At 39.2% G+C, this 12,655-nt stretch overlaps 1 protein-coding gene across 3 annotated transcripts; it reads left to right on the top strand.

The window, feature by feature from the left end:
• The first annotated feature begins 318 nt into the window (after positions 1 to 318).
• On the top strand, positions 319 to 10,487 carry Clec5a (C-type lectin domain containing 5A). Of its 3 annotated transcripts, XM_031380810.1 has the most exons (7): positions 319 to 499; positions 911 to 1,009; positions 1,766 to 1,840; positions 4,879 to 4,938; positions 5,267 to 5,403; positions 7,746 to 7,852; positions 9,109 to 10,487. In XM_031380810.1, the coding sequence occupies exons 2-7, from the start codon at positions 931 to 933 to the stop codon at positions 9,221 to 9,223; spliced, it is 573 nt and encodes a 190-aa protein (XP_031236670.1). In that variant the 5' UTR covers positions 319 to 499; positions 911 to 930; the 3' UTR covers positions 9,224 to 10,487. The 3 variants fall into 3 exon arrangements, with proteins under 3 accessions (XP_031236670.1, XP_031236673.1, XP_031236672.1); XM_031380813.1 differs by lacking the exon at positions 1,766 to 1,840; XM_031380812.1 differs by lacking the exon at positions 319 to 499 and having other exon boundaries at positions 702 to 1,009.
• The last annotated feature ends 2,168 nt before the right edge of the window (positions 10,488 to 12,655 follow it).

The raw sequence follows: 12,655 nt of genomic DNA, 5'->3' as shown, positions 1-12,655 counted from the left end.
CAGGGCAGATTTGGTGCCAATGAGAGGTATAAAGCCACCACACATATCTCACACTAAGAGAATATCTAGCACGTGTCTGTGTCTGAGCACTCGGCATTCATGAAAGAAGGAGTACAAGGATTTATATACTACGCTAAAGAACCAAATCTCATCCTACAAGCAGAAGAAAGTTAACAGATGAAGGGTAAGTCTGTGCTGAGGCATGTGGTTTTCCAAATCCCTCTTGAAAGTTTCCCCTGAAAGGAACCTTCCTCCTGCAGAGACAGAAGTTCCCTTCCCCTTTTTGCCCCGCCTGCTCCTTTGCCAAGAGCACTGAACAGGAAGAGGTGTTTACTTGGAGATGCAGCTAAAACAGAGAGGTTGTGAACAAGGACATTACCCATTACCCAAGCGGGAGCATACATTCAGAAGACAAGGAACCCTGCTCTCCACACCAAATATTATCTTATCAAAAAGAATCCTATCTGTATGTCAACCCAGACTTCCAGAAAGAGATCAGGTAAGTCAGTCTTGTCTGTCTGTCTGTCTGTCTGTCCTCTGTTCATCTGACACATACCCCGACACACCTGAGACTGCAGCTTTTATAAGTGAAATTAGTATTGTCAAGACTATAAGCTTGTGAGCCAGGGTCCTTTCAAGACTAAATATTCTTGAATTGCAGGGCAGTTACTTAGAAGACAGGATTTATGAAACCACAAATAGAGACAAGATTAAGACCTAATCCTAAAGTATCTATGAAGAAGAAAGTTTCCTATCAGCATTCTGGACATGTATGGGTTAACTCCTTTCGCCTGTCAATGGAATTCCTGTCTTCCAGCTCTCCCTTGAGTATTCTGAGAAAGACAGAAGACTTAACTAAGGCCAGCAGCTTCATTTCCATATTCTGATGATGTTGCTCTTATCCCCACAGGTCCCTAAATCCCCATCATCATGAACTGGCACATGATCATCTCAGGGCTTATTGTAGTAGTGATCAAAGTTGTTGGAATGACCTTTTTTCTGCTGTATTGTGAGTATTTGTGGAAGCTTTCTCCCCAGCACCTTTGTTGTTTTATTCTACTCAGAATGCCACATTGAGTGTAAAGGTTCAGTGCCCAAATTCTTCCACATTGTCTCCCCATACTCTAGCAGACATGTGGGATCAGGTTCCATGACCTACAATGGAGATACACAACTGACTGTAAAAAGGATAGAGCCCTTACATGGAGCTTTTTACGAGAGTCTTCACTGGGTAATCTAAACTGGAATATTTAGCCTGGCTTTTTTATTGTTGCTATAATTTTAAAAATTACTGTTCTAGTTCAACCCAAGGAAGCTGTATGAAGAGCTAACTATAAGAGCAAAATTCAACAGAAGGGTGTGTGTGTATGTGTGTGTGTGTGTGTGTGTGTGTGTGTGTGTGTGTGTCTATGTGGTGTGTACATAAATTCTTCTCAATAAATTCATTAGTATAAGAAGCCTCATAGCCAAAGATTTATTTCTGAAGCCAGTAGGAAAAACTGGAGGAAGGAAATGTGGGTAAATTGCAGCAGTTGGGTAAGAGGTATTTTCCTCATGACCCAACGTGAACATGTAATAACTATAACGGGATCAGAAAAGATATACAAGTAGGTAAGCAAAGTGTGAACATACACACACCCCATGGAGGTAGAGAGTTCAGTGCTTCCTCCTGTGGTCACAAGTTTTCTGGTATCCACTGTGGCTCATTTGTTGCCTTCATTTGTAGTCACAGTGGGGCTTAGCCACTAGCTGGTTTTCTTTACAGTCCAACAGGTTTTTGGCAAAAGTAATGATGGCTTCATCCCCACGGAGAGCTACGGAACCACTAATGTGCAAAATGGTAATCTCTCTAGCATCCAGCTTCTATGTCCTAAATTCTAACAATTCCTATAAATTTGCATACAGATGCTACATGAAGGTCTTGTTCTCCTTTACAAGTGTGAAAATGAACAGAAAACTCATTGATCATTGTATCTTCCTGATTTTTCCCCTATTGGTACTAGGGATCAAATCCAGGGCCTTGCTCATAGGAAGCACAAAATCTAGTACTGAGCTACATCCACCTCAACACCTGTATGAAAATTTATTATCCTCAGTTTTTTTCCTGGGCTTGAGAATGATTTGTGTGGGACTACTATAATGTATTGTAAGTGAATTTCATAGACTCTTAGAAGGAATTGTTACAAACCAAATTCTATCCAGGTGTGGTGGCGCATGCCTTTAATCCCAGCACTTGGGAGGCAGAGGCAGGCAGATTTCTGAGTTTGAGCCCAGCCTGGTCTACAGAGTGAGTTCCAGGACAGCTAAGGCTACACAGAGAAACCCTGTCTGGTAAAACCAAAAAAAAAAAAAAAAAAAAAAAAAAAAAAAAAAAAAAGGCAGAAGCAGGTAGATCTCTCTGAGTCTGAGGCCAGCCTGGTCTACAAAGTGAGTTCCAGTCCAGTCAGGGTTACACAGAAAAACCGTGTCTGGAAAATAGAAAAGAAGCAAAACTCTAGTATTAGAAGATGATTCATTTAGTAGTATGTCTGCCTGTTATGTATGAGGACCTGAGCATAGATCTCCAGCACACAAGTAAAAGTTAAGTCTTTGCAGTGTGTGTCTGTAATAGCAAGACTAGTGGATAGAGATAGAGATGGGAGGATACCTGGTGCTCGTTGGCCAGTCAGTATAGTAGAATTAATGAACTCCAGCTTCAGAAAGAGATCCTGTCTTAATACATGAGATGGACAAAGATTGAAGAAGGCACCCAGTGTCAGTCACTGGTCCCCTCACACACAAATGTAAACACATCCTCACACACATGTACATACATCCACTCAAACATGTACATACAATGCATACACACAAACACATGCATGCACACACACATGAAAGAAGTCATGTTCTACAAAAAAAAGGACTAGACAGCATTTTGTGAGCTAAAAAATTATCCTAGCCTATGGGATAAGAATAAAACCAGGTTGATAATCAAGCCTCATTTATGACACAAAAATATTAATGCCAGATGTTTCCCATACAGAGGCCACGGTGCTTCTAATCCCACCTCTCTTATTTGATTGATCCATTTTATGTGTGTGAATGATTTATCTTTATGTATATATATGCACCATGGGCACGTGCTGCCCATCGTTGCCAGAAGGACACTGTATCCACTGGAACTAAAGTTACAGGTGATGTGAGCCAGCATGGGGGTGCTGGGAACTGTGCCATCACTCCAGCCCCAAGCCCAGTCTTCATGCAGCTTTCTTCAAGAACTCCCTGCCTCTGCCTCTTAAGATATGGGTTACTATTGACATCTTTAGGACCAAAAAAAGAAATTTCTAACTTACAAAAAACGGACTATTATAATATCAAAGTCTCTAAGCTAAGGAGTACAATAAAATATAAATGCTCATATCTGTTTTACCAATAAGAATTTAAATGACTAGTTGGCATCTGGGTAAATAAAAGTTAGTCTTAGTCATAAACAACAAATGACCAGGACCCCTAAGAGGACATTTCAATAGCCTATGGAGCCACTGTAGCTGTCATTAATCTCCACACTTTGTATCTTAAAAGTGAACTTCTTCTCTTAGAGAGGTCTCTAGATCAATTACCTATCTCTTTATCTGCTGCAACTCCCTGTATCCTGGATCTGCTTTAATCAGTTACCATCCATAGAGCTGAGGACCTATTAATGAGGAAAGCATCTAAAGGGTCCCCAGGATAATAGCCTCTCATAGAGGGTTTGGACTCCATAAATAAAGGGAACAGCTAAACAGATGTGTGAAGCCGGGAGTAAAAGTATGTGTGCAACAAAAAACTGGACTTGAATTATTTATTCTTCCCCTTCTCTTTTCTTGGAAGAAGTCACAAGAGTGGATGAGAATGAGCCTGGGAGAACTGGAAAGTGAATGTGATCACGGTGTATTATGTAAAATTTACAAATAATCAATAAAAATATTCTGTTGTGTAAAAAACAACAAAAAAAAGCGCTTCAAGCAGCTCTCTGGAAACAGTGTCAAACATGCATATAAGAAAGGAGTGAGAACCTCCCTGGACGGGCTTCTCTCTCTCCCTCTCTCTCTCTCTCTGTCTCTCTCTCTCTCTCTCTCTCTCTCTCTCTCTCTCTCTCTCTCTCTCTCTCTCTCTCTCTCTCTCTCTCTCTCTCTCTGTCTCTCTGTCTCTCTCTGTGTCTCTCTCTATGTCTCTCTCTGTCTCTCTCTGTCTCTGTCTCTCTCTGTCTCTCTCTGTCTCTCTCTGTCTCTCTCTCTGTCTCTCTGTCTCTCTCTGTCTCTGTCTCTCTGTCTCCTCTCGGCCTCTCTCTGTCTCTCTCTGTCTCTCTCTGTCTCTCTCTCGGTCTCTCTATCTCTGTCTCTCTGTCTCTGTCTCTCTGTCTCTGTCTCTGTCTCTCTGTCTCTCTCTGTCTCTGTCTCTCTCTCTCTCTCTTTCTCTCTCATTAATCTCCTAAGCATTTCACATCTACTACCATAATGGGGGAGGGATGAATGGATAGATAGATAGATAGATAGACAGATAGTCGTACTTGAGTACCAAGCATAATAGGTTGTGGTAACAGTTAGATGGATGCTTCAAAGACAGTATTTTTGACAATTCTAGTTCAGAGTGGCCAAGGCCCTTGTCCTCTCCATAGCATCTCTTTCAGCTTCTTATTATTATTATTCCCTTCTTCTCACTTTCTTTCTGCACCTTCCCATCACAAATCTGTCTCCCCTAAATAGGATTTTCATCAAGGATGGTGGTTTTTCTTTCTACCTATGAATCATCTAGAACATCAGGGATGTTTAGAAACAAATACTCAGAATTCAGCAGCCCACAGCCTAATGACTGCTGTGTTCACCATATTGTAACCATCAGGATTTCTTTTCATTTCAGTCTCACAGATTTTTGGGAGAAATGATGAAAGCATCATCCCTACAAGGAGCTATGGAACAGGTACAGTGGATGATCCTGGGCTCATCCCACCCCCTTGGTATTCACAAGCTGGATTCTCAGGGACTTTTCACAACACCTCCTTTCTTGTGGGACTTTTGCTCAAAGGGATCATGTAGAGCTTTCATTCCCTTTATGTTAGAGACAAGAAACCAGACTAGAGGGGTGGAATTTCTTCCTGAATTGGGAAGAATTTATATCATGATGTAGTTACAAAGAAATGTACCCCATCACTTTATGACTCCATTCCGGGGCTCACACTCCAAAGCACTAATCACATGTATTCCTTCTCTGCTCTTGTCTCTGATCCTTCCTCCACCAATCTCTCCAGTTTGTCCCAAAGACTGGGATTTTCACCAAGGAAGATGCTTTTTCTTCTCAATCTCCGAGTCATTTTGGAAAGAGAGCAGGGATTATTGTGCAACACAAGAATCCACACTGGCGATTGTCAACACTCCAGAGAAACTGGTAAAGCATTGGGATGGAGTAAGAGAATAGTCTGCCCTACACTTGCTGCAGTTGGTGGAATTTATGGAACAATTTGGTGATGTAAGGGTAGGATGATGGTAAGGAGTAAAGATGTGCCTAGCTGGGAAGTTCACAGTCCTTGTTGTAAACTCTAGATTGGAAAGTTCTTCATTTTCATTTAAACTAGAAATCCAGGTTGTGTTGTCTTCCCTATAAACCACAGAATCAGGCTTATACCCTAGGGATGCACCAGGACATTTAAAAATGCAAGAATTGACCAAAGACCTGAAGAATTTGCTTAAGGACTATGAGGATAGCTCAATGGGGAAAGTCGTATTCTACTAAGCCTGATAACTTGAGTTCAGTCTCAGAGATCTGTGATTCACATAATGCAAGGAGAGAAGCAACTCTCACAAATTGTCCTCTGATCTCCCCAGAAAGACTGTGTCACTCAAATGTGAGCACGTATATATGTATAAAATAAATAAATTTAAATAAATAAATAAATATCACATGAACTTATAAAGATGGTTCAGCAGATAAAGATTCCTGCCACTGGACCTGGTGACTTGAGTTCAATCCCTGAGACTCACATGATCCCAGAGAGAACCAGCTCCCACAATTGGTCCTCTAAACTCCAAATGTGTCACATATATAATTGTGCACATAAATATATACATACAAGCTCACAAAGTACACTGATGCAAAACTGAGTGAATAAATGAATGTTAAATATAGTAAAAAAATAAGCTACTGAAAAATTACTGAATATTTTGTGAGATGTTAATGTATATAGCAAAAAAGGAAGATATGAGTTACTAAGATATACAGGTATCATCTCATTATACATAAGAAAAATATGTTAATATGATTAGTAATGTGAAAAACAAAGAATTAGATAAAAGTTTGCATTTTACCTTTGTGATATTGAAAATAGACTAATTCTACGTAGCAGCTTTGTTTATTGTATCCTTTTACCTTGTGATAGCCATGAAACACATTATCATGCATATTTTATGCATATGCAATGAAGAAATTAGAGAAAAAAAGTAATGTTTTAGTGTGTGTGTGCGCGTGTGTATGTGTGTATGTGTGTTCATGTGGGCACGCATGTGCCACAGCAGGCATGTAAATGTCAGAGAACAGCCTCACCTTCAATCTTGCTTGAGACAGGGTGCCTTATTATTCACCACTACATAGCTAGTTACATCCAGTCTTCCAGGGATCCTCCTGTCTCTGCCTCTCATCTCACTGTAGGAGAGCTGGGATTACAGACATTCACTGCATCATTGTGCTTTCCCATGGGTTCAAGGAATCTGACCTCAGGTAGTCACACATATACAGCTGATGCTTCACCGACTGATACACCTCTGCCAAAATAAGTTATCTGATCAAGGTTATATATAGATATAGATATAGATAGATAGATAGATAGATATAATAGAACATTATATTCATCAGTTTACAGTTGTCTCTTCTTCAAACCTTACCATTGGTTGGATGCTAGATACTAGGCACTACACTATTCATGTTTTTCTCCTCTATCCCTTCCTCCCCCCCAAAAAAAATCATCCTCTGATAAGGCAGAATTTTCAAGAAGGCTGTCTCTGAACAGATGAGCAAGGCCAGCAATCAGAATCCCACAAATTTTCTAGGATGAAGCACTCAAGTGGAAAAGCAAGATGTTTTCAAGTAGCAGAGAAAAGCAGAGAAGAGAGAAAACAGAAGGTGAAGAGTAAAGAGAATGAGAAAATTTGAGCCCTCCATTTCCTCTAGTCCCCATTAAAGTTTTGGTGTACCCACCACCCTACTCTGCCCAGCCTTCTCTGCATATTGAACACAGAAAAAGATCACAACATTGATGCTTTGCTGATAACGCTCAATACATTTTTTTCACTTGGTTCAACTTAATTGGGAGTGTGAAATTTTCTGGAATGACTAAAACCCTACAAAGAGAATCATGCCAGACATAAAATGTGTGTTCGAAATGATTTGTTTCTGACTGGGATGTCTTCCTTCCTCATTCCTTCTGCTTGACTCAGAAAAACAATACTGACATCACCAGGGTATTTATAAATAATGTAAGTTCTTTATCCTCTACATTAGACCTTCTGCACCAGAAGTCAGGCACTATGTTTTTGGTCCAGATTTCCAGATAATCTGATTTCCTGAAAAGTTTCAGAACTTCTTAGGGATTAATGGCAAGTGTCAGTCTCAGCTAGCATCTAATCCACAGCTGCCTTCCTGATTTGCAGAACTAAAACCAACCATTTACCACCAGCTTGGGATGCAGAGGTGAAGAGCTCACTGAAGAGCTTCTTTTTTAATTTCTTTTAATTTAGAAGTTTCTTCTGGACAGAGCTGGTGCTGAGACTTACTTTATTGGTTTGATACGTCAGCCTGGACAGAAAAAGTGGCGCTGGGTCAACAATTCTGTGTTCAATGGCAAGTATGTGAACAGCCTGCGTTTCTCTAAAGATTTTTGCTTAAGACAAAACCTGAGATAGCTGAGACTAAAATACTTCAGAGACTTAGATTGGACTCCATTCTACTTTTCTAGTTGCTTCCAACCCATTTCTTTCCTATTTAGCTTTTATTCTTTTTATTTATATTAGAATAATATAATATTATATTCTACATTATATTAATATATTGTAACATGTTACAATCATAATAAGTTATATATTATATTAATATGTTATAATATTAATTAAAGCTGCTATTATACCTCATATGATATTTCATAGACCATTAAACTATTTGTCATGTCATTTCCCCAGATATAGCTCCTTCATTTAAAAAAGTTTATTATATGTCTAAGCCTTATCTATGACTCAAAGTTGAACCTGTAACCCTCAAGAGTCCTTCAAGGCATCACTCCACAGAGTCAAAGTTTGCAGGAGGCTGTAAAATTCCAGTATTCATATGGAAATAATGAGTCAGACAAGGACCAAGCTGGGTCTCCAGCATATAAATGGATTTCCTTACAGGGGGAGGAAAATTAATATCCACTCAGTATCTACTTTCCATCAGGCACTGTGCTGTGCTAAGCATGGATTACCTCTTTGTGTGTTCACTGGGAAGCCATGGAGAAAGTTTTTATTACTCCCAAGCTATTCACCTGAGTCTGAGAACAGTTATTAATGTATTGAGTTTCATATACTAACAAGTTAGAGCCATCATTTGATTCTACAGTCCCTTGATCCCAAATAGCATGCAACTTTTTCATGAAATGAGACTTTGCAGTCAGCCCAAAAGGATCTGAATGACAGAAAGAAAGTATAAGAATGCCAACAGTTACATTCACCAAGTTTTTCCTAGAACCAGCTCAAATCCAGGAAAGGATTAAAGAATCCCTCTCCTGCCTTGGGTTACCCTGTTATAAACATGCATCCAATACTAAAATATGATTGGGGGTGACAGTACATGGGATATTTTAAACCTAATATGAGCAAGTTAGACTTGCTAGATTCTGGGAATCTGTGAATGTTCATAGGTGATTTAAAAGAAAGCAGTGGGTATGGGGCTGGATTGGTAACTATGTATTGAAAAGCAGGGATGAAAGATCCAGTGCCAAGGAGGAAGGTATGTAGTTGCATGACGCTGCATTTCCTCCAAGCACAGCTCCCGTGAGAACCTTACCTCACTAACGTTAAAGTCAGAATAGCAACCAAGAGCCTAACCAAGCTTTCTCATTTCATTTAGTGTTACCAATCAGGATCAGAACTTCGACTGTGTCACCATTGGTCTGACAAAGACATTTGATGCCGCATCATGTGACGTCAGGAGTCGCTGGATCTGCGAGAAGACTGCCAAATGATCATAGATCTCTACAAGAGTGAATCTTTCCAGAGCCAGCAAAAGAGATTAGTTATGACTAAAACCAGGCTAGGAAATATAGAGCATCAAAAACTGCCCATCTTCCATAGGTGGAGCTCCCTGATGAATCCTCAAAGTCAATATGTTACTCCTTTCACAAACATCTTCATATGGTAAAGCTCCTTTTCTGTACCAGGTATTCCACAAGACCACACTTCCTATGAGAGGGGACTGGATTCTAGTTATCTCCAGTCAGGGCCAGGTTTCTGGAGATGAAATTGATATGGAAATGCAGTCTGTTTCTGTAGAGCTGAGCCTTTTGACTAATCAGCAGAGTTTTGTCTGTTGGCAGAACTATTTGATCCTTAGAGAACATGCCCACACCATTGAGGAGAAATTGCTCATGGAACAGATATGAGAACTATTCGGAAGCACTATGGGCAGAAGAATACAAACCTGGCTTCACAACCTCCCCCATTCCTGAAAGACTCCCATTCCCATACTCCATCTTAGGAGCAGAGGTCCTCCTGAATTGGGAGAGGACCTCTACAGCATGACTTGGAACTGAACAAATATTGAGGGAATGAAAGAAAGTTCTGAACAGGACAGAGATAAACAAGGAGGATAAGGAAAGAAATAGGAAGAAAGGGGAAGTGGGAAGGAGGTGGGGGAAGGAGTGATGGGCAGGAGAGAGAGAGAGACAGGAAGGGCCAGGAAAAACATTCAAGCTAAATTCTTTTCAGTTTTTTGATAAAAGTCTATTGTGACATACATAATACCTTTTCATTAGAAGAGAAAAGGCAAAATTGGAGATGAGTGGAAATCGTGAGAGACGAAGCAGAAGTTAATTTGATCACAAGGAAAGAAAAGCAGGAATGAGATTGAAAACTTCTTGGGCACCTTAACTATTTTTCACAAGAAGATACAAACTGCATAAAGTATAGGAGAAAAGAGATGTATTGGTTGTTTTAAGTAGCAAGAATTAAACTACAGAGAAGCCTATTAAAAGGTAAAGGAATTAAAGCCACTCAATAATCAATTCATTATTTTCAATTAATAGTAACATGTACATGTGTCATAGTCAAAATAAATTGTAAGTTCTGTTATTACAATGCTAAGTTATTTTTTATAATTCTAGGTTTCACATTTGATGTATTAGTATATTTATATTTTTACTGAGACAATGTATTGCCTATTAAAACCTGCTTGAAGAAGGCCACCAGAAACAATCTAGTAAATACTGGAATTACATTTGTATCCAATGAGCTATGTGTTTTCTGATGGTCTTAACACATCAAAGCTGGGGCAAGGTTGGCAGAATCTATGGTAGAGAGAAGCAATTGTGTTCTAACCAGAGGTAAGACCCAGAACTCAGACAACAGAAAGGAAATCTTGGTCCTTTTTGAGAAAAGGGAACTTTCATTGCCACACTTCCTGTCTCTTGTGACAGAAGAGTTGCAGACTCCTGGGGTCAGGAAATGAGGACATCTAGTAATTTCTGTGGTTGAAGTCTGAATATCCCACAAGATGAGAAGTTATTCATGTACAGGTTTTAAACAAGCCTGTACAGGGGCTGGCATGAGAAAGAATATTCAGGGACACCATGTATATTGTTTCAGTTACTAGAGAAGGGATTCATGAAGAGTAGATAAATGCGGCCTTTGTTAGGGAGCAGTGATATGAGTTTTAAAATGGACTTAGTAAGACATTTGGGTTGGAGTTTTGACTTTGCTTCTAATATACTTTTCCTTACACATCAAGCACACTAGGTATAGTCTTTATAGCTTCATTAGGATATAAGTAACATGTCTGAAAATTTACCCATCTGAAATGTACAGCTCAATAGGTTTGGTACATTCACAGTAGTTTATGGCCATCACCTCAAAAAGAAATCCTGTAAGCATTAGGTATCACTACACCATCTGTGTACTCCTCTCAGCCCTATGGAGCCACACTGGTCCACTTCCCATCTCTACAGAGTTCCCTATGCTGGGTGCCATATGATTACAATCATACAATGTATGCCCTTTTTTATTGTATCCTCTACTTAGAATAAGATTGTCAAGATTCACTCGTGCTTTTCAGCATGCAGCAGTGCTCCAGTCTGTATCTTGAGTGTCCCACATAGGTCAAAGGCTCATTCCCTAGGATTGTTATATTGGAACATGGTAGAGCCTTTAAGAGGTAGTAACTCCTGGAGTTTATTTAGGTCCCTGAGAGTGTGCTTTCTATGAGGGCAATACTATCCTCAGCCCTTTCATTTTGCTCCTAAGCCAGGAGTGGTTGTCCTCTATTGCATGCTTTTAACATAAAGTGTGGCCAACTAATTATGGATTGAAATCTCCAAAACCTTTTGAAAACGTACTTATCTCAGGTATGTGTTACACAAAGCTTGTTATCACAATCTGTATTCCATTCTATGGATGAATACTATTCCATTTGATTATTCCTTCAATGGCTAATTGGTATTTTAGTTTTGTATTTGTCAACTATTATAACTATTACAAACATCCGTTTCTCGAGCATACACCTAGGAGTGGGATTGCTAGCTCATTTGATACATTATTTAAAGAACTTCCTATCTTCAAAAGCTACTGAAATATGGCCCCTTCCCATCAGGAATATGTATGGACTCTAATATTTTCCACACCCTTGCCAACACCCACTATTACCTAGCTGCCTTGCTTGATGCGAATGTGTTCCCATGGTGATTTTGATTTATATTTCATCTCCATTCCTCATCATCTTTCTTGTGCTTTGAGTAACCTCTTCTGCTGAGAATGAGGTTTTTGTCCATATTAGACATTTTAACTTAAACTATAAGGAAAGGATATGGTCTTATCAACACATCTTATTTTGTTAATTGTCTTGAGCTCTCAGCTTCTATGTGAAGATCTAGAAATACCTCCATACTTGTGTTTTTATGACATGCTGAAGATGAAACTCAGCACTTTTTACATACTACGCTACCTTTCTAGCAATAAGCTATAGTGTCCTTCCTTTGTTTTATGTGGCTTTCTTTTTAGTAAATTTTACTATTAAAAGTTGCATATAAATAAAAACATCACACACCAAAATCAACAAGACCCAAAGTCTATACAATTAAGTAAATTTTAGATATAATTAGAAATGGCATTTGAAATGGAAGCTGTGTGACTTTACATTAAATTTTACCCTTCCAGTAGTGAATGTATTTTAAGCACTTATCCACCACTCAAGCCAAAAAAAACATGACATAATTAGAACTTTATAAAACAAATAGCTTTATGTGCTTTTTCATAACTCCTTTGTTTTAAGATAGGCTCTTAGTTCATGTCAGCCTAGAAATCAACGTGCAATGCAGCATAGCTTCAGGCTTACAATCCTCTTCCCTCTGCCTCCTAAGTATTAGGATTACAGTTATGCATCCAAAACTGTTCCCAGAAACACCATG

The sequence above is a fragment of the Mastomys coucha genome, unplaced genomic scaffold, assembly GCF_008632895.1.
Source record: "Mastomys coucha isolate ucsf_1 unplaced genomic scaffold, UCSF_Mcou_1 pScaffold20, whole genome shotgun sequence".
NCBI classification, from domain to species: Eukaryota; Metazoa; Chordata; class Mammalia; order Rodentia; family Muridae; genus Mastomys; species Mastomys coucha.
Note: the sequence above shows the minus strand (reverse complement) of the source record. Positions and strands in the feature narration are given on the sequence as shown.